This window comes from Protopterus annectens, chromosome 7.part0, assembly GCF_019279795.1.
Source record: "Protopterus annectens isolate FY-2018-M chromosome 7.part0, PAN1.0, whole genome shotgun sequence".
Lineage (NCBI taxonomy): Eukaryota > Metazoa > Chordata > Ceratodontiformes > Protopteridae > Protopterus > Protopterus annectens.
In genome coordinates this window covers 1,540,094,645-1,540,120,849 of record NC_056739.1, presented here as the reverse complement: position 1 = coordinate 1,540,120,849, position 26,205 = coordinate 1,540,094,645, and the positions used below count along the sequence as shown (strand labels likewise).

The 26,205-nt window shown below is 43.3% G+C and overlaps 1 protein-coding gene across 3 annotated transcripts in view; it reads right to left on the bottom strand.

The window, feature by feature from the left end:
• Positions 1-26,205, bottom strand: part of ACAD9 (acyl-CoA dehydrogenase family member 9) — a 1,114,604-nt gene that overhangs the window by 569,721 nt on the left and 518,678 nt on the right. For all 3 annotated transcript variants that reach the window (XM_044078083.1, XM_044078081.1, XM_044078082.1), the window contains exon 11: positions 2,682-2,801. In XM_044078083.1, coding sequence (XP_043934018.1) covers positions 2,682-2,801 — 120 coding nt within the window. The remainder of the gene's footprint in view (positions 1-2,681; positions 2,802-26,205) is intronic.

The following is a 26,205-nucleotide window of genomic DNA, read 5'->3' as shown; positions in this document are numbered from 1 at the left end:
TCACCGAGAAGATTCTTTACATAACTATAGAAGGCCTTGTGGTTGTCTATACTATCTGCTGCAATTCTATTTTTATAGCTAGATTTAGAGGATTTGATGAGGGATCTCAACTTTTTGTTGAGGCTGATAAGGGAGTTTTTCCAGTCTTGGGACTTCACCTTATTCTGCATCAGTTTCCTCCTTCTGTTGTAGAGTTGGTTTATGGCAGGGGACCACCAGATTGGCTTCCTTTTTTGGAGGAGATTATCTTGGTTCTGTTGGATATGGCGAGATCCATGCATCTGTGTACGTGTTCGTACAGTGCATTGGTGTATGATTCGGTGGTCATGCAACTGATCTCCTTTTGCATGGGTGCTGTGAAGTTAGCCACCTCTGTTTTTAGAAGACCAAAGTTAGCTTTGGAGAAGTTTTTCATGGTGGTTACCTTTGCGGGGGGTGGGAGGGATATGGATTTCCAAGGTGATTAATTTGTGGTCGGATCTAACCAGGGAGGACTTGACTATTGGTGTAGAGAAATGGTCACCCTTGTTAGTAATGACCAAGGATCAAGGATGTTGCTACTTCTAGTGGGGGTAAGAACGAGGTGGTCCAGGGTATTGGAATTAATGAACTCCAGGAAATGTTGGGCAAGTGTATTGGTACAGGAGTAGTTTTCCCAGTTAATGGAGGGGTACTTAAAGTTGCCCAGTATGAGAGTGTTAGGTTGGACCCTAATATTTTCCAGGGTGCTTAGAACGTGGAGTGTGAGTCTTGGGGCATGGTTGGGGACCTACAGCAGGCTATGACCTGGATCGCTGTCTTACCCAATGTTAGCTGTACCTGAAGTATCTCAGATGCGTTATGTCGGGCTACTAGTCTGGAGGTGTGCGCATCCTTTATGAATATGGAAACACTACCGCCTTTGGAGCCTCGGTCCAAGTTCTGGGGCCGAAAGGTGTGGAATGAGTTATAGCCTGGTAGTGCAGGGATGCTTTCTGCTGCCTTGAACAAGGTCTCTGTTACGGCACAAATGTCGATGTTCTATATTTTTAATAGTGCTTCTATCAAGCGCATTTTGAGATTCAGACTTCTAGTGTTGAGCAGCATGACCCTCAGATTGCATTTGTTTGCAGCTGTTAGGGTGGTACTTTGGTCCTTGGAACTCCGCCTAAAAAAGGCATTATAGGAGTGGCAAGAGTCTTTGCCAATATCCAGAAGCCCAGGGGTGACAGATGCAGGCCATCTCTGGCAAAGCATCAAGGTCTGTCAATCATGTCATTTCAGGCTGATAGATGCTGGATTCCCTTAGAATGACACCAGAAACTTAGCCAATTGTTGAAATCAATAATTTTCTGCTTGTACTGTGGTATCATTCTGGGTGATGGTAGGATGCTGCTTAGGACTAGGGACATACTCGCCTGGGCTACATAATTTGAGAGCTCTTCGATGTCTCTCTTTATGTAGTCCAGGGAGGTATGTCTCAGGTCATTCACATCCGCATGTACGATGACAGAGTCATATTTGTACTTGTTGTTGAGGGACCCGAGTGCATGCGCTATGTGGCGGATCCTGGCACCTGACAGGCAGCTGACTGTTACTTTCTCCTTATTCAAGCTAGTGAGTGGGACATCAGTGTGCCTCACTATTGAGTCACCTATGACTAGTGTTTGGGCATGTTGTTTTGCCTTAAGGGCTTTGGTTGAGTGGCACACTGTTTAGGAGAGTTGTGTGTCTCGTGATTAGTGTTGTGTTGTGGTGGTCAAGTGCATTTCCACCTTGGAGGTCTCTGCTGTTTGGGGAGATTTTTACTGAGAGCATCCACGAAGGTGGGTGTGTGGTTTGTGTTTTTATGTGAAGGTAGTGCTGGTGTGTGTTCTCGAGGGCTGTGTGTTCCATGTGGTGTGGTGCAAGTGCTGACCTTCTCCTCTTGACCAGCTATTCCGGTCTTGGCTGGAGAGTGCATGGCTTCCAATTTGGATATACAAGTGCATCTCTCACAAGTCTGAGTGCAGGAAAGTAAGAGGAGAGGGTTATCAGTGTACATAAGGCAGTTGCTACATTGCCTCAGGATGCCCAAGTTCACCAGGTTAATAGGAGAATGCACAGAGAACTGACTTTAGAAATGGCTGGAGGGGTGGGCATTAAGTACTGGAGCTGTTTCCCTGTGGAATGTTTAGTGCTGGTAGCACTTGTGTGCTACAATAATTGCTACAAGAAGTCTGGTAAAGTGCTAGACTAATAAGCTAGTAAAAGTGCAGGAGAGGAGAGAACTAGTAGATCCACAGGAAAATTTGAAGAGTACACTTTGGCACTGCTCAGAAGCTTACAAACAATCTTGGATACAGCAAATCTGCATCTGGACTAGACTAGTTACAGGAAAGGAGGGAAAAGCGCAAATGTGGGCTTTTAAACCAGAAAATTGAAAGAGATGGGTGGCCAATATACTACAATTTCTTGGCCAGAAACCACTCCTCTTGTGGTAGATAGGCTACCTAGTGTTTACCACTCCCACTGATAAGCTAGAAGGCTTCCCTCCAACACAGAAAGGCTTGGGGGGCTCAGAAGCTTACAAACAGTCCTAGATACAACAAATTTGTATCTGGACTAGACTACTTACAGGAAAGGCAGTCTACTGATTTCTTTCACTACAGCCCTCTTGCAAGTATGATGACTGTGCAATATTTTATTTAGAAATAAAGTACCTTAACCATAGCTGCTTCTACTGAACAATCAGGCACTCCAGGTCGGTCCATCATCCCTGCAGTGAGGTATGCCATGCTTTCCATTACGTAAGCCATCTGAGTCATTGTAGCAAATTTTTCCTGTTGAATTAAACGGTATAAATTATAAGAAAAGTGCATGGAAAAGGACAATAACAAAAACTGTTCACATGTAGTACTAATAATCAATTTGTGATGCATCTTCTACACAAGTGCTTTTGTCCTACCTGCCCCAAAGCAGAACATTCATATTGTGGCAGTCATGCTGTAGATACAAAAGGTGTACGCTTATCAAAAAGACAGATCTAGAACAAGGTCCATCTTCTGTAAATGACAGAATTTACTCTACAAGCATTAGGATCACTCATCAGATCAAACTTTCCCAGCTCCTGGCATCCTTCCCTTCATACATCTCTCATCTAACCCTCTGATTCTTGTATGATAGCACTGAGCTGAGGGAATAAAAAAATAGAAGATTTGAGATGATAACTCAGACAATTAGAGACACTGGTGGAGGGAGATGAAGGGAGGGTATGTTACCGAAGGTGAAACTATTTCACAACTACCATTACTAGTAAGCAAGCACATAATTTTCATATCTGATAAGGATATGTCTATCTTCTCTAACCAACAAAAGACTGTCCCTAATTACTCCTCTTACGAAGCCAGTACCTTGAGAGCATTCAACAAAAGATGGCAGCCTCGAAGGAAGACTTAGACCTAGAAATTATATCCATCTTAAAGTGTCTTGCAAAAGCACTCAATTTGATCAAGTTTCTGCAGCACAAATACAATCAAAAACAACAATATGGAAAAAAGCATTGGAAGTTGCCTTATACCCAAGTGAATCAGTCCGTGGAGTTGCAGGTAAGGGCTTTCTATGCTTAATACAGCACAATTAGATGCTACTGTAAAGGGTAACCCTGGAAATTTTCCTACCAAGCGTAGGATTCGGAAAGGATATGAATAACTGGACAACCTTATGAAAGTATTTAATTCTGTAAGCACAAAACCAGAGCAGTCTGTGAACATTTATGCAACACAGAAGATATTTGCCTCAGTTAGAATACTCAGTAAAAAGGACTGGTAAATTAACAGACTGAACTGCTGGAGAATGGTCACAGTAAATCTTTTCTGGACCTGCAAAAAGAATCTAGTTTGTAATGCTTTGTAAAATGCAAACAGAAGACAATGTTGCTGTTTCTAGAATATTTTGAGTCTACCCCTTTCCAGAAATCTACCAAAACAGCAAAAGCCCTTTTGGAATGGGCTGTAATCCTGCCTGGAAGTGGATTCACTAAGACACGTATAAGAAAATGCACTAAGCACGAGACATCCACCTGGAAACAGTCTGTTATGATGCTGATTGTCCTTTCATAGGTTAATAGGTGTGTTCTATGCTAATGGCCCTGGGACTTTTACAAGCCTAGCCATAGGATTACCCTGGCACAGTGCCACCTGACCTTAGTTCCCAGTGCCTCTGTCGAATAGAGCCATTGGTGTTATCCCCGGGGTGAATTTTCGGTTTCCCATCCACTCATCAAGACTTCTCTTGAAGAGGGTCAGCAAGGTGCTCTGCTTGGCATGCATGGGAAGTCTGTTCCATAGCATGGGCAATCTCTGGGTTGTGAACCTGTCCCTCCATCATGTTCTGTTGATTGTGGTAATGAGGTTGAGGTCACTGGAGCATGTGGTGCAGAGGGATTGGGATTTATTTAGATGTAGCATTTCTAACAGAGCTGGGTAAGACATGGCTTTGTAAGTCAAGCAGAGATCGCCTCTAAGTAGGCGATATGAGAGAGAGAATAGTTGGAGTTTTTTGAGTCTGTCCATACAGGACAAGTGTTTAAGGCCTAGGATCCCCTTTGTGAGGTACTTTTGTGGCCTCTCCAGTTGTTGCAGGTGTCTAGTGAGGTACATGCCAAATGGGACATTGCACGCGATGACTGGCCTAATGAGGGAAGAGTACAGGAAGACAATGACCTCTTTCTTCCTGGATGCAAAACCCTTAGTGATGAGATGTGCCACATAGAAGGACTTTCTGACCACAGTGGCAATGTAGTGATCAACAGAGGTCACTGTCAACCTGTGTTCCCAGATCTCTCATAACGTCTTCTGTGTTCAGTGTACTACCATCAATGTGGTAATTCAAGGGAACCAGGTTTTTTCCAAAGGGGATGACGACACATTTTTTTGGCATTGAGCTTAAAGTCATGGTTCTGACACCAGTCGTTGGTCACAGTGAGGCCATTCTGTAGGATGTCTGTATCACTTGGGGAGTTAATAAAAGCTCCCAACTTGCAATCATCTGCAAACTTTGTCAGCCAGAGTCCCTTCGTATTGGCCTGGACTTCAGAGAAGTAGATACCAAACAGGAGAGGACCTAGGAGCGAACCCTGTGGGACTCAACTCTTAACTAATCAGCAGTCTGTCTTGGAGTCAGCTACTTTCACACTCTGGGGTCTATCTGTGCGGCAGTTTGCAACCCACCTAGTGATATAGGGGTTGATGCCAAGTTTAATAAGTTTTTCTAGGATTCCTGAGTAGGGAATGGTATCAAAAGCCTTGGCCAGATCAAGGTTGGCTGTATGAACCACCTTGCCTTCATCCACAGCTCTGGTGACTGACTCAAAGAAGTTGACCAAGTTGAGCAGGCATGATCTACCCTTCACAAAAACAAACTGTGTAGGATCCAGAGTTTGGAGATTCCCTATATCCTTGTCTATTACATCCATGATGATGCGTTCCATAGCGTTGCATATCAGACTCGTCAGGCTAATGGGGCAAAAGTTCCCAGGGTCTGTAGTCACTCCTTCTTTGTGGAAAGGGATAAGTGTAGCAGTGCGCCATTTGGCAGGTACAAAGCCTGAGGTGAGGCTGTGACTGAACAGAGCACACAGGTGAGGTGCCAATTCACTCTGTGGTTCATGTGGAACCCAACCAGGAATATTGTCAGGTCCCATAGAAGCTGTTTTCTTGGCCTTGGCCACTGCTGTTTTAACTTGTGCAGCAGTAATACTGGGTGCCTGGCAATCTACTGGTATTGTGATTGGTCGTTTGGGGGGAGAGGGGGGTAAAGTTGGCACCGAATCTGTCATCCAGTATACCGGCAATATCTGTTGGTTTGGTTTAGGAGGTAACATTGTGCAGTAGGTCAGAGCAGATCTGGGTATTGCCATGGAGATCCTTTACATAACTATAGAAGGCCTTGAGGTTGTCTTTACTATCTGCTGCAATTCTGTTTTCATATCTACCTTTAGAGGATTTGCTGAGGGATCTCAACTTTTTGTTGAGGCAGATAAGGGAGTTTTTCAAGTCTTGGGACTTCACCTTATTTCGCATCATTTTCCTCTTCCTGTTGTAGAGTTTGTTTACGGCAGTGGTCCACCAGATTGGCTTCCTTTTTTTGGAGGAAATTGTCTTGGTTCTATTGGGTATGGCGAGATCCATGCATTGTGTACGTGTCCGTACAGTGCATTGGTGTATGATTCTGCAGTCAAGCAACTATTCTCCATTTGCCATGAAGTTAGTCACCTCTGTTTCTAGGATCCCAAAGTTAGCTTTGGAGAAGTTTTTCAAGGTGGTTACCTTTGCTGGAGGTGGTAGGGATGTGGATTTCCAAGGTGATTAGTTTGTGGTCAGATCTAACCAGGGAGGAGCTGACTATTGGTGTACAGCAATGATCGCCCATGTTAGAAATGACCAGGTCAAGGATGTTGCTACCTCTAGTGGGGAAGCTGGTCCAGGGCATTGAAATTAATGAACTCCAGGAAACGTTGGGCAAGTGTATTGGTACATGAGTTAATGGAGGGGTAGCTGAAGTCGCCTAGTAAGAGTGTTAGGTTGGACCCTAATATTCTCCAGGGTGCTTAGGAACATAGAGTGCGAGTCTTGGGACACGGCTGGGGACCTGTAGCAGGCTACGTCCTGAATCACTGTCTTACCCAATGTTAGCTGTACCTGAAGTATCTCTGGTAAATTATGTTGGACTACCAGTGTGGAGGTGTGCGCATCCTTTATGAATATGGAGACACCACCGCCTTTGGAGCTTCGGTCTAAGTTCTGGGCCGAAAGGCGTGGAATGAGTTATAGCCTGGTAGTGCAGAGGTGATTTCTGCCGACTTGACTCAGGTCTCTGTTACAGCACAAATGTTGATGTTCTCCATTTTAAGGAGTGCCTCGAGCGAGTGCATTTTGAGATTTAGACTTCTAGCGTTGAGCAACATGATCCTCAGATTGCATTTGTTTGTAGCTGTTACAGTAGTAATTTGGTCTTTGGAACACTGCCTTAAAAAGGCACTATAGGGGTGGCAAGAGCCTTGGCCAGTATCCAGAAGCCCAGGGGTGACAGGTGCAGGCCATCTCTGGCAAAGCATCGAGGTCTGTCAATCATGTCATCCCAGGCAAACAGATACTCCCTCTTACCTGTATAGGGTACCAAACAGCTGATTAGCTTTCCTGAAGGTTTGATTTTTGTCTAGACAGTACCTGAGCTGCCTTTGGACATCTATATATGAAGGATCCTTTCCCTTATTCTTAGGTTCAAGAAACAGTGAGATTAATAGTATGGCTTTAGGTATAAAGGTAGGATTTGTTATCAAATAAATCTTGTTCCTTTAGAAAACAAGGTAGGGTGGACTCACCCATCATATGAGCCTGTAACTCAAATATTCTCTTGCATATGACAGAGCATCAAGTAAAACAGTGTTCCAAGTAAAGAATCTCAATTCAGCCTCATGAGCTGGTTCAAATGCAGACTAAGTTTCTCAAGCATAAAGTTCACATCACAAGGAACAGCTACTAGTTTTCTAGAGGATGTGTATGTAACACCTCTTTCAAAAACTGTTTAACTTGAGCATTATTTGAGAGGGAGGTGGGGATTCAGGGACAGGTATACAGAAACGGATGAAAAGTACACTATTATAGATGAATAGAAAAGGCCATTGGACAATAACTCACTCAAACAAAGTACCAGAAGCAGCTAGGCCTGAAGAGGATCTTGTTTCGTTGACTAGCACCAACTAGAAAATATTTTCCACTTACCTATTTATTTGATTCTCTACTAGTACGTTTTCTTTAATACTTGCTGCACTGAGAACAGGTGCCAGAATGCATCAAAAATTCTATCATCCTGGCAATTAGTTGAAGATTTTCTATACTGGTGTGAATCAGTTTTCCCTTTTCATCACAATTCTTAAGCAGATCAGCTACAGAAGGGTTAAACATAGTCTATTTATCAAAAAAAGTACAGTTTCAAATTTCAGATAAAATCATCATCTGAAGACTGAGAAAAAAGTCAAGCTAGTGTCTTCAAAATAGATCCAGAAGCAGCAGCTCTAGGGAAATAAAGTACAATTCTGTAAAATCTTACTATTACAGTAGCTGTCCTTCTCTTCACTGTTGCAGTATTCTTGAAAGACGGGATGTCCCGTGTTGGGCAGTCTGTCGCTCGGCCAGTATGGTAAAGCTTGAAAGGGATCTTGTTTGCTCCATATGTCACATTTATGCTCCTCGTATGGAACGTAGGGCATAAAAGGGACATATGGATGCAACTACCCAGAACTGAATTGCCCTAGAAGAGAACAATCATTATAGCACAAAGGAGTCCATGATTATCCAGAAGGGAAAATGCAGAATAAAGAAGAGGGTGTTGTAGGGAAGGAGTGAGTACTGCAACAGTGAAGAGAAAGGCATCTACTCTTATTATAAGATTTTACAAAACTGTACTATGTCCTTCTATACCACTGTTGCAGTATTCTTGAAAGAAGGGAGAGTAAAAATGCTCAAAAAACAGAATGGAATGTGGAAGGCTGAAAACAGCCGTCAACAAACCCACATAAAATAGTTTCAGGAAAACCTGCTCTGGCCCTTGAAACAATGTCCAATTTATAATGCTTAGTAAAGGTATGCACTGAAGACCAAGTAGCAGCTTCAAGGATAGAACTGGTGTCCAACTCTTTGAAGGAAGAACCAGAAGAGGCAACAGCCCTAGTAGAATGAGCTCTAACAGAATCAGACTTGCCATGAAAACAATAACAAAACGAAATTAAATATCTAGGAGAAGATGGTTTGCTTAGAAACAGCCAAAACCAAAGACCTGTGATGAAAGGAAACAAAAAGCTGATTGGACTTGCAAATAGTCCAATTTTTATCAAAATAGTACCTGATCTGTCTGTGCAAATCCAAGGTATGCAGGACCCTCTCAGTTGCAGACTGAGGAAAAGGGAAAATGAAGGGAGTTGTACAACTGATTTAAGGACAACTCATTTACCACCTTGAGCATAAAAGAAGGATTAGTACAAAGGGACACCCTGTCTCTGTGAAAAAAACAAAAAAGAAGGAATGGCCATAAGGACCTGGAGCTCAAAAACCCTCTGAGCAGAATTAAGAATCATCAACAAAACAGTCTCCCAGGTACAATGTTGCAAAGAAGTATAAACTGCAGGCTCAAAAGGACACTTTTCCAAAACAAAACTCAAGTCCCAAGGAGAAGAAACAGGTTTTCTTGGAGGCCTAATATTCAGGATGCCTTTAAGAAATTGACCTCAAAATGAGAAGTCAAAGGAGGAGTCAAGGGCACACAAGCAGAAAAGGCCGACAAATGGGCCTTCATGGAAGAATAGGCCAAGCCAGACTGGAGAAACTCACACAAATAAGAGAGGTCCAGAGGGACCTCCCACTGAAAAAGGGTCCTGGTTATGAGCATGGCACGAGACAAAACACATTTTCCAGATTTCCCTGTATCCCATAAAATCCTAAGTACATCCTCAGAAAAGAGGTGCTGGAAAGGCATTAAAACCCTGTCACCCACATTGTCAGCTGCAGAATAGACATGTGGGGATGAATGGCAGACGCTTTGTCCTGTGAGAGGAGACCAACTGGTGAGGTAACTTGTGATGACTGGCCCTGGCCAGATGCATTACGAGGAGGAACCAGTGCTGTCATGGCCAAAAGGGAAAACCACCTCCCAAGCCTGAAGCGTCATCCTGCAGAGGAGGTAAAATTTCATGCCCCCCTGGCTGTTGACATACCACATCACTGTAATTCTGTCTGTGTACACCTTCAAGGGGCCCAGAGAGAACATGGGTGAAAAGCCTGAAGGGCCAGAATCAGAGCCCTTATCTCTTTAATGTTGATATGGTCTGATTTCTGATCGCAAGGCCAGAGGGTGACCAAGAGATGCCCCCCCACCCTATTGTCCAAGGCATTGAACAGGTCTTAAGAAAGGACTGGATGCTGAAAGGGCCGGCCTGGGTTGAGAGCAAACTGTCAAATCCACCCCCTTCTTGAGACAGAGAAAGAGATGTACACTGAAAGTCCGAGGGTGATGATGTTGCAGCCAAACTGACTTGAGGTACCATTGCAGCTTCTGCATACACAGTCCAGCAAGAGGAAGCATCAGAACAGAAGAGGCCATGAATCCCAGGACCCTAAGGAACTCCCTGACAGGTATGGTCAGGGGAAGAAGAGACTGAAAGAAGGCTGTCAATGACAATACCTTTGGAAGCAGAAGAGAGGCCAACATTAGCACTGTCTGAATCCTGCAACCTAGATGCACATGATCTGAGAGGGAGTCAGGATAACTTTTGGAGCTTGATAGTAAACCCCAGCCTTTGAAGACAGATGGTGAATAGCAGATCCTGCAACAATTGACTGGGAGAAAGCTGCTGAAGCAATATGTCATCTAGATAAGGAAAAATCTAAATGCCTTGGAGACTGCAGAAGACTACTACAGGAGTTAAGCATTTTGCGAATACACTTGGACAGTAGAGGGGCCAAACGGCTAAGCAGAGAACTGAAAATGAGAGGAAGACACAGAGAAATGTAAAAACTTACTGTAGAGAGGGTGAGTAGGGTATAAAGGTAATCATCTTTCAGATCCGAGAATACCAGAATAGCCTGCGGTAATAAAAGAGGAAATGCAGTTTGAACAGTAAGCGTCTATAAATAGGGGATCTTGAGAAAGGTGCTTGAGCCAACAGAGATCCAAAATAGGTCTCCAAGTGCCCTCCTTTCAAGGAACCAGAAACATCCTGGAATAAAAACCCCATTCCACTTGGGAAGGGGAGACAGGTTGTACGGTCTCTTGGTTCAACAAGGACCCCAGAACCTCCAAGAAATAAGGAAACTGCTGCAGAGGAGGTTCAGGAATCCCAGAAAAAGGAGGGACAGATTTCCATACCAAGAAGTAACCCTAATGGATGATGGAAAGAAAACAAGAGTCTGAAGTGATAAGACGCCAATTTGGAAGACAAAGGGAGAGCTGAAGGGACAAAGGAACCTTGTCTTATGGCAGGGGGGATGAATTGTCAAAGAGAAGCAGGCTTATCAGAAAAGAGAGGCTTCTGGGCCACAGAAATCTGAAAAGCCTTAGCTGAGGGGGCCTGCCTCCCTCCCCTCCTGCCCTTAGAGTCCTGGCGGGGTTGCCTACACACAAAAGCAGATCTAGAAGGATAAGTCCTCTGGAACTTAGAGATAGGAGAGACAAAAATATGTTTACGGTCCTGGAAAGCTTTGCCTTTCTCTTGAAGAGACTTAAACAAGTCAGCAGCAGCAGTCCCAAAAACATGAGTATTATCTAAAAGAGCATCAGAACTTTTTAAGCACAACCTGGATAAGCTGGATGAGGAACAGAAAATACACCCCTGGGATTCCACCTAGGTCCCTGCTGGACAGTGGCATAGGGTGCTGACTTGTTGGAACATAGGCTAAATTCTTGGCTAGGCTTGTAAGGGCCTCAGGGCCAATAGCCTAGTAACTTCCTATAATCCTATGAATTACTTGGCCTAAATGTCCTCAGGAAGAGGCTGGAGATGAAACCAAGAATAATAACCTCAATACAGACCTAAAAGCCACGGCCCTAGAAGAGGCATCAGCAGCATCATAGCTACACTTAATAGGGTGGTGAACTACGTGAGAAGCAGAACCTAAAAAAGATAAGGCAGAAGATTTTCCATCAGAATCAGGGAGGGCAGAGATAATATGAGAATCCTGAGCAACCAAGGCCAGAGCGTACCTGGTCATGTGGGTTTAGTAACTAATAGCCCTAAATGCCAAAGCAAAAGCAGTGTAAACTTTCTTGCCAATCCTCTTCAGTGCCAGAAGGCAAAAGTCTGGAAGAGGGCAAAGGTTTAGAAGGTTTGTCAGAAATATCAGGATCAACAGAAGGATATTTAAATAGAAATAGACAATCCCCAGGAACCTTATAGAAGAATCCCACTTAAAGAAATCCATCATCCCAGCAATTGTGCCGCCAAAGAACAATTCCGTGAAAGGAGACTCAAGGTTAACAGACTCCTCTGCATCAGAACCACAAGCCAAAGGTGAAGGCATCTGTGAAGAATAGGACATAGACCCCTCACCAGACAGGTAATCCTCATCTGAGGAATCTGGCTCCCTAAACCGTTTAGAAGGGGGTAGAGGTCCAAGGAGGAGCAGGTACTGAAACTCCTTGAGGAGGCTTTAGAGCCATTAAAGCAGAGAACAAACCCCGAGTAAACTCTTTTCATTCCTTTTGAGGATCCATAGGACAAGGAGAAACCTGCTACAGTTTTTGACATTTCTTAGAAGGGACATCAGCTCTAACAAATACCGGAGGTTCCATCCCTTGCAGAACTTCCTCTCTGACCAATATCTGCAGAATCCCTCTAGGACTCTCAGAGAAAATCAACTGCAATTCCCCCTCAACATCTGGAGCAGATGCCTGCAAAGCCTCAGTGGATGTGCAAAAATGCAGATCCTTGCTAGCCTCTGGCAGAGTTGCTGCACAGGAATCTGACGTAATGACCTACAGAGCTATTACCTGCTTCAAGAGGGACATCCAGTGGAGTATGGACAGATAAAGAATCTGGCCAAGGCTTCCTAGCTTTCTTTTTACCAAGTGGGAGTATCTCGTGGTTAAAAGATTCTGCCATGGTACCCTGAGCTACCTGTCTAAGCCACAGGTTTTCAAGATAAATGGCCAGGGAAGACAAATAGCATCGGAGTGTCTTAAACACACATGACTTACAGATACTACAAGAGGTATGGTTGTGGGAAGCAACCAAACAGAAAAGACACTGTTCGTGATAATCCTTATGGAGAAGCTGCTTCCCACACTGACAGTTTGCCCAGTTGGATGATATGAACTCTACGTAGTGATAAAAAAAAGTACAAGACCAAGAAACACATTTTTTAAAAATAAAAGAAAAAAATAACCTCAACAGGGCACTTATCTGCAGTTCTACAGGTCAAAACAGCAGCAAAACTACGAAAACACCTGGCAACAGTGTTCAAACTGGTGACAAAAGAAGTTCTGGGTAGTTGCGTCTGTATGTCTCTTTTACACCCTATGTTCTGTTTAAGGTTCTGTTTAAGGAGCATAAAAAAGATCCTTTTCAAGTCTTACCATACTGGCTGAGCAATGGGCTGCCTGGGACAAGAGATCCCTGCCTTCAGGAATACTGCAACTGTGATAGAGAAGGACATTTAGCAATTTAAAATATGCTTCATCACCCAAGAATCAACTGTCACAAAAGCAATTAATGATTAATGAATTCTTTACCACAAAAGAAAGAAAAGTTACCACTAACTTCTGTATGTTCTCAAAATTTAATAATAAAAACTTTAACGAGCTTGGCAGTTTACAGTTCTGAAAGATAAAATACCAGAACAGTAACATTTTCCTCAACTTATCCCCTGCTTTCCCATCCTTATCAGGGGAATAGGGTTTGCAGCTGTAACCTCTATCAGAAGCAGATCTGGATAGAGAAATAACTTATATGTCTGCTTTAGGATCAGAAAACAGTTAACTGTGTGTATGGGGTACCCTGCATAATCAGACTTCTTGGGAGCATCAGACTGACCATCAGGTAAGCTAGAAGCAATGAGAAAAACATTCTAAGGCAGGCAAAACAGGAGGGATACCTGTAGGTTTAGGTATCTCTAACTGTAACAAATCATATGTATTTTGTGCCATAAGAACCTCATTCTGGTCTCCTGTAAAAATCGCTTTCATTTTATATACATTATTAGTGAAAGAGATCTATTCAGAGAAACCTAATGACATACTTTCCTCAGAATCAGAGTGCTCAGACTGAGAAGAAATTCAACAAATTCCTGAAGTACAACTATCCTCTTACAATGTGTGTTCTTCTGACTGCAACTCAATATAAGAACAAGGAAGAATTATTTTCCTTTCCTTGTTGAGGAATCAAGTATACCCTGGCAAGTCCCAGTAAATCTGCCCTGTCCATAGAAAAAGAAACATCAGCTTGAAATTTTCTCTCACTAAACAAACTCTCACTGAAAACAGATAGTCTCATATTAGGTACACTGGCCTCAGCTTTCACACACCATTAAAGACCCTTCCCCTGACGCTGACAAAAAGGGCTTTCCCCTGCCCTTAGTGAGCATTTCTGCAGCCACAGAGGGCTTGGCTATCCCCTGGTATTTGGTGTATAAAAAAGGTACACCAAGAGGAGTGTGGGGGGATGGGTCAGTTAAAAGCACAATAAGTGGCCACATTAGCATCACTCTCCATTGGCTGAGGTAGAATATTAGATGGCCTGACAGCTGAAGACTCCTTTATAACATTCTTCTTTTGTATGCAGGGGACGGTACTACCACCAATCATCAAAGGTTACTACATAGGTAAGCTGAGGAAGAGACATCAAAAGCAAGGAATGGAGCATCGACAAATAAGGTAGGGAACAAGTAGTTCTGAGGTTAGTAAATCACTAACAGTCGCCTACAAGCACAGTATCCTACCCTAAACACACAAAACTTTACAGTCTAAGAAATTCTGGTCAGTTGCCTTGACCACCTGTGTTAATGAATATGGTCAAAGGCTCACGGCCAGGGAGTTTACCTGACAGGTATTGTTGCGGGGATATACTGCTCTCCTCATATGACCTTAAAAGTACTTAAAAACAAACAGAAAAGGATTTGCAGCAAGAAAGACGTGGAATACGGAGGACACTACACAACAAGAGCAACTGTTTATATTATGCCTTAAAGGCACTTACAAATAATAGAACAAAGTTTTGCAGGATGAAACACATGAGCTGCAGGGATGACACCAGACACGAAGGATACTCTACATAGTTTGCACTGAAGGCACTTATCATTAAAACAATATACCACAGCACTCACACAGAGTGTTGGTCTTTTGCATCATCACTAGACACTAGTGATACTTCTAAAATATTACTCAAGTCCTTGAATATAAACATATGTATATTTCAATTAAGGTAAAGAGGGGGATGGAGTTTCAATCCCTGTACCCTTGACACAGAAAGTAGCTGGTCAAGCAGGAACCTTACCCCATTATGCTAATTCATCAGTTAGCAAAGCAGTTTTTAATGTACAGCATTATTCAGTGATTGCAACAGTGGTTGAGTTACAAGGGACAGGGAACATACAACAGGCAACAGCAGGAGTATAAAATTTTCACGATGGCACAGAAGGACAGCTTAATTCTTAGTGTTCTTTTCTTGTACTCCTCCATACTTATTGATTTTTCAGTTCATCTTCTGAATAAGCATGCTCAATGAACACTGGTTTCTCAATCAATCACTGATCATTTTCTACCTAGCTGCCACAATTTTCACAGTATGTGATCTTTCTCATAACATACCAAGAACTCCTGGAAAGTACAGTTTTGTACCTACCATAAATGTAGATGTTCGAGGATTCCATTGCTGCAGTCCTTACTATTGGGTATAGTCCGCATCCAGTCGGCCCGAATACCAGAGTATAAGGCTGACGTCGGTCAGGGCGCATTAGACTGACGTCAGCACGTCAGGGTACTAATGCGCATGACCGGCGTCATATCCTCAGTCTTTTCTTGCCCCAGATGTCAGAAGACCCTAAAAAGACAAGGCCCAAAATACCTGCACCAAAACATGAACAATATATACAAAAATATAAGCAGGGAAACTCACCTACACAACCACCCCTAAACACAGAGGGAAGGAGGGAGGTAAATTGGACTGCAGCAATGGAATCCTCGAACATCTACATTTATGGTAGGTACAAAACTGTACTATGTTCTTCGTTTCCATTGCTGCAGTCCTTACTATTGGGTAGAATCCCAAAGCAGAGGTAAGGGAGGCTGGCAAATCATAAAGAAGCAGGAGCTGACAACATGCCTTGCAAAACAGCTGTGGCAAAACCAGCCCTAGACTTAGAGTAGATAGGAAGGTGATAATGCTTAGAGAAAGTATGCACTGAACTCCAAGTAGCTGCTTCCAAAATATCCTTAGTTGCCACCCCGTAGAAATGCTGTTGAAGTGGCAGTAGCCCTAGTGGAATGAGGCCTAATCCCAGCTGGAACCTCCTTGCCATGATGGGAATAACAAAATGCAATGCAAAAGCCAATCCACCTAGAAATAGTTTGTTTTGACACAGGCTTGCCCTGCGAACTCAAAGCAAAGGAAACAAACAACTGCTGAGACTGCCTAAAATCCTTAGTCCTGCTTAAGTAATAACGCAATTGCCTGTGTACATCTAAAGTATGCAAAATCTTTTCCCCTTTATTTAGAGGTCTGCATAAAAAGTAGGCAAATGAATAGTTTGGTTTAAAGCCACACTAGAAACCACCTTAGGCATAAAGGAAGGATTAGTACGTAATGATACCCTATCCTTATGGAAAATCAAAAAGGGCTCGACTGCCATAAGGGCCTGCAACTCAGACACCCTTCTTGCAGAAGTAATAGCCAACAAAAAAGCAGTCTTCCATGACAAATATTTCAATTCAGCAGTAGCCGCAGGCTCAAAAGGTTGTAGAGTAAGTTTTTCAAACACAAAATTGAGATCCCAAGCAGGAGTAGGAGCTCTACATGGGGGTCTTATATTTTTTGCCCCTCTAAGAAACTGCTTGAACAAAGGATGCGAAAACAATGGTGGGTCACAATCATAATGAGCTGAGATTGCTGCAGCATGAATCTTAATGGAAGAGAAGGACAGACCCTTGTCCAGTAACTCAGTAAGATATTGAAGAGCCATACTCAAATTAGGCTCAGAAATCTCCAAATTCTTTGCTTTACTCCAAAATAAAAATCTCTTCCATTTTGCTGCGTACACTTTCCTAGTACTAGGTCTTCTAGCTTCCCTAATCACATTTAAAACTTGTTGAGGAAGTTGAGACCTGCTGTGTTTCAACACAGAATATGCCAGGCTGTCAGATGAAGAGAGTGAAGCTTGACATTGAGCAGATGACCGTCCTGCTGGGATAACAGATGTGGAATCAAAGGTTAAGGCCATGGAGGCTTCTTTACCAGACTCCGTAGTAGAGGGTACCAGTGTTGCCGAGGCCAATCTGGAGCTATCAAAATCATCCTTGGCCTGTCCTGTCTGACCTTTAACAGTACCTTTGGAAGAAGAGGCAGAGGTGGAAAGGCATACACATGAAGGTTTGTCCAACTGAAAGACAGAGCATCCACTTTCCAAGCTGTGTGATGAAACCCCTTTGTGCAAAACTGTGGCAGCTGGTGGTTTAGTGGAGAAGCGAACAGATCTATGTCTGGAGTTCCCCAAGACACTGTCAATTTCTGAAATACATGAAGATCCAGTTTCCACTTGTGGGGATCCATGATTTGTCTGCTTAACATATCTGCTAAGGAGTTCTGTGCTCCTGGCAGAAACCTTGCCTGAAGAGTTAGGTGCAAGCGTGCGCAGTCTCCCATAAAATCATTGCTTGCCTGCATAGAGGATAAGAATGTGTTCCCCTTGTTTGTTGAAGTACCACATGACAGTTGTGTTGTCTGTTAGAATCAACACCTGCCCTGGAAGAAGTAACTCCTTGAAAGCCAGCAATGCGAACTGGACTGCTAACATCTCCTTCATGTTGATATGTAGATGCTGTAGTCTGGCAGGCCACTTGTCTTGTATCCACTTTCCATTTAGATGAGCTCCCCAAGCAATGTCTGAGGCATCTGTCGGTAAAACCTGACTCGCCTCTGGCCGGGTCACAGAGAGTCCCTTGTTTAGGTGACATTCCTGAGCCCACCACAAAAATTCTCTTTGAAGGCAAGGTATTATTTGAATGACAGTGTCTAAATACTGGCAGTGCTGTGTCCATACATTTTGAGATACCATTGTAACTTCCTCATATGCAGTTTGGCATTGGGAAGCACCAGAATACAAGATGCCATGAACCCTAATGCTTGTAGGACTGTCTCTGCAGTCAGCACGGACTGATGAGATAGTTGATGGAAGTAAAGTGATAGACTCTTTTGTTTGTCCGGGGTTAAAAAGGCCATCTGGGCTGCTGTATTCAGTCTCACACCCAGAAAGCACACGTCTTGAGAGGGTACTAGACTGGACTTTATTTCGTTCACAGAATACCCTAGGCATCTTAGCACTGCTATAAGATATTCCAGATGCTGTAGAAGGTCTTCCTTTTCTTGAGCCAGAATCAGGCAGTCGTCTAAATAAGGATAGATTTGAAGTCCTTGTAGCCTGAAGTAAGCTATCACTGGAGCCAGAACCTTTGTGAATACTCTGGGCGCAGTAGATAAGCCAAAGGGCAATGCAGAGAACTGATAATGAGAATCTCCAGCTCGAAACCGCAGATACTGCCTGTAACTTAGCCTGATAGGCACATGAAGGTAAGCTTCCTCGAGATCTAAAGTTACCATCCAGTGATCTTTGCCCAGCAGGGGCAAAAGCTGTTGTAACGTCAACATCTTGAACTTGGGAATGTCCAGATAAGTGTTGAGGAGAGATAAATCCAAAAGCAGTCTCCACGTGTTCCCCTTCTTTGATACTAGGAACATGCGAGAATAAAATCCTAGGCCCCTTCCTGATACAGGGACTGGCTGAATGATGTCCAACACCCATCTGTCTTGAGTAATTAAATCCCAATTTTCTTTGAAAAGAGACAGTCGTCCTTCCAAAGGAGCTGCCAGCCGAGAAACTACTGGCAGCAGAAAAGGCAGGTCATTGGGTCTGTTTACGAAAGGACTGACCCCTGCCCTCACCAGAAGACTGAGCAGGTGAACTCCTGTTCTAGGCCTAAAAGAACCTTGAGCCCTGCCCCTACCACGTCTAGACCTACCCCTAGACTGGGAATCATAAGCAGGATATGTCCACCTTAGCAGGCCAATTTCTACTAAACTTCGGTGGCTGTACCTGCAAAAATCTTTAACAGTTTGCATAGACTTAGCTTTGTCCTCCATTTTCTTTAAAACTGCTTCCACAGGTGAACCAAACAACACATCAGACTGTAAAGGAGCATCCAAAATCCTCGTCTTAACATGCTCAGCCAAATTTTGATCCCTCAACCAGGCATGCCTGCGAAGAACAGAACTAGTGGCAGCCACCCTCGAGGAGGCCTGCACAGCATCAAAACCACATTGCAAAGAATGCTTGCCCACTTGTTCAGACACATAAACTAAATCCAGCAAGTCTTTACAATCAATACCTTCCGCCAAAGCATCCACCTTAGATTTCAATTGTGAAAGGAGATAATTTTGATATTTCAGCATGTGAAACTGACAATTCAACGCTCTCATGGCTAGAGTGGAAGAAGTATACACTTTCTTACCCCACCTATCTAACGCCCTTGCCTCTTTGTCAGTGGGAACAGGATTTTTAACCACAGAGGCCTTAACACCTTTAGGCCCCTGAGAAACAGTTTCTGGGTCCGCCCTAGGACTCTTAAACAAATACTTATGAGCTTCGGGCACCCTATAGTACCTATCAGGTTTAACAGGAGCAGGAGGCAAAGAATCAGGGTTCAGGGAAGCCTCTGCAAAAACATCTTCCACCACATTCAACACAGGAGGTATAGCTAAGGGCCTATGCTGGGGTAAAACAAGAATTCCCTAAGCCTCTTCCTGGAATCAGAGTAATCCTGGCCTTCCCATTTAAAGTGCTCCCTCATGGAATGCAGAGTCTCTGAAAATGAAAAATCCTCAGGAGGAGAAGCCGAAGGAGTGGCATCATCCACATCAGAATCAGAATAATGAGGATACTCCTGCAAATCTTCCGCAGAAGACTCAGAAGCCCCTGAACCCTGTTCAAAACTGTCAAACTCTGGTTCCACTCTAGGCCTCTTATCAGGGGGGCCCATAGAACCTCTAATCATAGTAATCAAATCTTCTGCCATTTTAAGCATATGTTTCTTAGGTACAGAACCCGAAGGCTAGGAGAAGCCCCTACTGAAGCTGAAGTTGGCCTACCTCTAAAAGAAGTTTTGGCAAAAGAAGGAGAGGCTCTAACTACTGTGGGAAAAGAGGGAAGAATAGTTACCTGAGAAGCCCCCTCAGCCTGGCCTGCCTCCTGAGAGGGTACATCCTGTAACAGTAAAGTTTCTGCCTGAGACTCCATAGAAACTCCTGGCAAAACCTCTGGCTCCACTGAGCCACCTAAAGAACCGACGTCCGGGACTGCGGTTCATCCACCCTAGGCCGTTGTTTTGTCCTTGCGCTTCTTGGGCGGGCGTCGGAGCATCCGGCGGCATTTTATAATTGCAACGCTTCCCAAACACTAATCTGGCACAGTCTAACCTCCTCTTAATAGTGCGTTTGTTAAACCTAGCACAAGAGCGGCAACCAACAACGTCGTGCTCAGGCCCTAAACAAGGTATACACAATGTATGGTAATCCCTATGAGGTATTTGTTTCCCACAAGAAATACAGTTATTCACTTTTCTGACATCCGGTAAAATACTGAGGCAAGAAAAACAAAAATGTTCCCCAGCGGGTACTTAGCCAACTCTGATTCGGTCTGAAACTCCGGTTTCGGAAATATTTCAAACGCCAACCTGCACTCGCAAAACTGCTTCTGCATCGGACCACGCGGCAAAAGACTGAGGATATGGCGCGGTCATGCGCATTAGTACCCTGACGTGCTGACGTCAGTCTAATGCGCCCTGACCGACGTCAGCCTTATACTCTGGTATTCGGGCCGACTGGATGCGGACTATACCCAATAGTAAGGACTGCAGCAATGGAAAACGAAGAACATCACCCTTTCCAAATTTATGTTATGATTCCAGCAAGGAACAACCACTACATGACTTCTATGCCTAACATTTTCTCTGCAAATTCAGTCAATGCTACATGGGTTTTCATATTCTCCATCAATTATTCTCATTCCTTACGTTCTACAACTCCACACACACATAAATTTTACTTGCATGTGTTAGCCTCTATTCCAAACACTGCTCTATTTGCTTTGCCATTTCAAAAGCCTTTTCTTGACTCTCACAAACTTGTCTTTTAGTCAGCTCAGCTCAGGCTGCTTGACAGTTTGGGTGCACAGAAGTTGCCCTGAAGCTTTGGAAGCTGGCTGGCTAGTATATCCTTGGCAGGATATAACCCATACAGCTAAGGCTACTACAGTAGTGATCATTTGAACATCTACTGCTGTGGCAAGCGCAACTTAAACAAGTGTCCTTTGCTGCTTATCTGGTTCCATGCTAGAATTCATTCTGTGACAATGGTCAATGTTTTCATCTAAACGTCAAACACTTTAGTCAGAGCCCAAACTCAGTTCAGCCAGACTCCAACTTAATTACAACTTCCATTCACGTTCATTCAGTTTCAATAAGTTTCCAACCAAACACAGATAATGAGACATGGCTAGCCTTCTGTTACACTTGTTGTCCATTGCATTTGCATTCTACCATGCACTCCAACTCCATTCCTTCCATTAGTTGCAGACAGACAATAACTTCAGATTACTACGACCAGAACTGTATTGAATAAACTATTATTCTTACAAGATTTAGTAGCTTTACATGTTGAGGAAACAAAGTAACCATCATCATCTAGCAATGCTCATGTATTCAACAACACCCTTCATGTGTTGCCCATTGTAGAAGCTTAATGATGGCGCATCTATAGTTTCTTAACTATTTCACCTTTTGTTTTCTTGTCCTGTCAGTTTTCTATGTTTCTCCTTTTCTTTCTCTCGCTTTTTTTTTTTTTTTACTTTTTTCCACCATGACACACACAACTAAGTTTTACACTTTTATATATTCCATTATGATTTCTTACGTTTATACTGTAGGTCTTTCTTCTGCGTCTATGTTATCATCAATGTTGCCAAATAAGGCTCAAGTTGTACAAGAAGAGAGTCCTTGGATCAATGTGCTCATCTGGTTGACAAATGGAAAAATAAAAGTCAATAGGTTCATAGAAGGTTACTAGGCTATTGGCCCTAGGGCCTTTATAAGCCTAGCCACTTTGTACCATTTTCCCTTACTGACTGAGTTTCATGGTCTACATTTGCAGAGCAAGTCTACGATCAGCACCGACTGCCCTTATCCAAGAGGGACACAGGTGACACCCCCAGGGTAAATTTATGGTCTCCAATCCAGATGTCTAAGTTACGTTTACACAGGGTCATTGAGCAACTCTGTTTTATGTAAATTGGGAGTTTGTTCCAGAGGAGTGGCAATCTCTGGCAGACATCTCTGTCTTTCCAGCATGTCCAGTTAATGTTGCAGGCTAGGTTAATATCCCTAGAGAGAGTGTGAATCTTGTCCCATTTGACTTGCGGATGCACAACATTTCCATTTGGGCAGGGTCTAAGACTGCACTGTAGGCTACGCACAACTCACCACTCAGCAGCCTATAAGATACAGAGAACAGTGACAGGGTCTTCAGTCTGTCCATGCAGGTCATGTGTTGAAGGCACTGAATTTTCTTAATGAGAAACCTCTAAGGTCTCGCCAGCTGCTGCAGATGTCTGATGAGGTACATACAGAACAGAGCGTTGTACTCTTAGTGATCTGATGAGGGATGTGTACAGGGGAGTTGTAACATCCTTAGCTCTGGATGCTATGTCCTTACTTAGGAGAAGTGCAACATAGAAGGCCTTCCTTGCCATTGTGGATGCATGGTGATCAAAGTTAAGGTTGCTGTCAACCTGCGTTCCCAAATCTCTCACCACAGGGTTTAAGCTAAGGGGGGGGAGGTACTGTTAATATAGTAATTTGCAAGAACTTCCACTTTGCTGAAACAGATGATAAACTGAATGCAAAAAAATGCATTAAGTCCATGGCTTTGGCACCAATCATTTGTCTGTGTAAGCCCTTTCTGCAGTATGTCAACATCATTGGGAGACTCAATGAGTGCACCCAGTATGCAGTCAACTGCAAACCTGGGAAGCCACAGGCCATCTATTTTCACCTGAACTTCTGAGAAATAAATTCCAAACAGTAGGGGGCCCAGCACAGATCCTTGTGGTACACCACTGGTAACTGGTCTGCTGGTAGAGGTAGAATCCCAAACTTTGACTGTATGCATTCTGTCGGTAAGCCACTTGGCTAACAATCTAGTGACATATTGGTTAATTCCCAGCTGGGTGAGTTTCTCAATGATGCCTGAGTGGGAGATTGTGACAAAAACCTAGACTAAGTCAAGATAGGCTGTATGTACTGTTCTGCTTTCATCCAGGGCTTTGGTGACATTCTCAAAGAGGTTCACCACATTTAATAAGCACAATCTAACCTTAAAGTCAAAGTGGGTTGGGTCAAGAGTTTGATGGTCACCTACCTATGTCTTTGTTGACAATGTCCATGATGATTCTCTCCATTGCCTTGCAGAAAAAGGTGGTTAGGCTTACAAGTCTATAGTTCCCAGGGTCGGTTGATGGACCCACTTTGTGAAAGGGAATTACTGTTACTGTTTTCCACTCCGCTGGGAGAAAGCCAGTACTCAGACTGTGGTTGAAGAGATTGCCAAGCGGTTCTGCTAGGTCCTGTTTTAGACTCTTTAGTAGGCAGCATGGTATGTTATCTGGTCCCACAGAGGCTGCATTTATGGCCATGGAGAGTGCGGTTATGACCTGCTTTTAGGAAATAATATTTATTTATTTTACTTCAAATTTGTTTACTGTTATAGTCTGACTGGACAACATGTCCTTTTTCAGCAGAGGCCCAGGGAGAAAAGCTCCACACAGAGAAAAATACAAAAGACAAAACATAATTAATAATGTAAAAAAAAGAGTTAAATAGTAGCATAAGTGAGGCAATAGCTTTAGAACATGATATAAAATTGGACATGGTATATAGGTTTACAGAGGTTGATATCAGCAAATATGTACAAATAAAGATCCAGTATTGTACATAACACAAGGTGACAGAAAATAACAAGGAGTTAAATTAGTATAAACTTTGCTGATTAGCGGAGTTCCCAACTGAGTGGGTGCTTAAGAGTTAATAGCACTAAAATACATAAATCAAAGAAGTCAATGGTCGCACTAGGAAATACTTAATCTGGGGTAAAGCAGGGACAGAGCCATTTAATGGTAAGGTGAGATTTTAGTGTTTGTTTAAAATTAGTTAAAGTAATGCCAGATGCGATCTTGCTAAGTAGAGAATTCCAAACCTTAGCAATATAATGCGAGTAGGTAGAGGACTGTTGACAGGTATGCTTTGGGATATGTCTGGTGGGGACAGGGGGGTGTAAGTTTGAACTAAATCTATCTGCTAGCAGGTTGGCGATGTCCTCAGAGTCAGTATGAGTGGTACCATTCAGTACTAGTTCTGCACAAAGCTGGGCTTTCTCATTTAGATTTCTGACACAGCTAAAAATGCCTTGTGATTATCCTTAGCTAGGGATGCTAGTTTAGCTTTGTAATTGGCTTTAGAGGACTTTACAAAATATCTAATTTACTTGTTCAAGCTGTGGACGGTGTCCTTCCACTGTTGAGTCAGTTCCCTCTTGTTCTCGGCCATCAGTTTCTTCATCTTGTTGTATAACCTATTTATGCTTGATGTCCACCAGGGTGGCTTATTTTTTGTGAGGACCTTTTTTCAATCCGTTCTGGTACAGCTGAGTCTATACATTTGTATAGGTGTTTATACATGGCATTTGTGTATACCTCTGTATAGGAGTCATTGTTGACAGTAGCAGCAGGGGGTTTGAAACCATTTATGCCATTGTTTAGGAGGCTATAGTTGCTTTGGAGAAATTTTTCATCCTTTTTGCTCTGGGACGAGGTGGGTTAGGTATGATCATTACTTCGAACAAGAACCAGACCATACCAGGGAGGACACTATACAGGGGGTAGTGCAAAGACCCCCTATGTTGGTGAGTACTAAAGTCTAGGACATTCAAGTTCCTTGTGGGGGTGTGGCCTATCTGTTCCACAGCATTTGTATTAACAAAGTCCAGGTACCTTAGGGTAAGCATGTTTGTGCTCATATATGACTCCCAGTCGATGGAAGGATAGCTGAAATCACACATGAACAAGGTGTTTGCCTGTACAGTGAGTGACTCAAGTAGGTCCAGGTAGGCAGAATTATTCTCATGGTTTATGGTGGGGCACCTATGGCTAACAATGATATGGAAGGAGGTTTTACCTACAGTTAGTTGGATTTGGAGTAGCTCTAGGGAGTTGTACTGTTTGACCAGACTTGAGATCTATTGGTCTTTAATGAAGATGGATACATCTCCACCTTTAGTTCTTTCACGCTCATTCCGAGAACTGAACATGTGGAAGGCATTGTAGTCTTGCATGGTCGGGGTGCTCTCTGGGGCCTTGAACCATGTCTCTGATTGCACAGACTTCGGCACCTTTCAAGGTAAGGAGTGCTTCCAGTGAGTGCAATTTCCGATTTAGACTCCTAACATTAAGCAGCATAACCTTGAGTTGGTCTTTGGTGGATTTTTTACATAGGGAATTTTGTTATGACATTGCCTAAAAAAGGTACTATGAAGAAGGCAAGTACCTTTGCCAGTAACTGAAAGTCAAGAGGCGAAAGGTGAACACCATCTCTGGCAAAAACAGTGTGGTCTGTCGACTATATCGTCCCAGGCTGACGGATACTGGATCCCCTGGATTGACAGCAGAAGCTAAGCCAATTGTTGAAGTCAATCACTTTTTGTTTATACTGAGGCATCATCCTGAGTGAAGGTAGAATGCTGCTTAGGGATATGGATATACCTGCCTTGGACACAATCTGAGAACTCAGTTACATCTCTCTTCATATAGTCCAGTGAGGTATGTCTCAAGGCATTCACTCAGACATAGACTACTACAGTCATAACAGTACTTGTTGACAGGCTTGAGTGTGTGCATGATTGGACGGATTTTGGCACATGACAGGCAGCTGACCATGACCTTCTTGTCCAGCCTGGTGAAGGTGACATCTGTGCGACTCACTATGGAGTCACTTATGACCAAGACATTTGGTTTAGAGATGTTTTGCCTCAGGGGCTTATTGGCTGAAACACTGTTGTGTGCATTATTGTGTGTGGTGGATTCTGTTGGGTCTGAAGTGTGTGCACTAGACTTGCGCTTGAGAAGTCTCTGATCTTTAGGAAGGTTTCAAGCGAGTACTTCTGCACATGTGGGTTTGTGTATTGTGAGCTTGTTATGGGCAAGAGGTGAAGTGTGTGGCTCTGACGACCTGTTTGATATCTGGTTTATTATGTGAGAGAACTGGCTCCAAATGCATAGTATAGATACAGCTCTCTCACATGTTGTATTTGTTTTAGGAGTAACTGGTTGTCAGTATACATGAGGCAATTGCTACATTGCCTCAGGATGCCCAAGTCAATCAGGC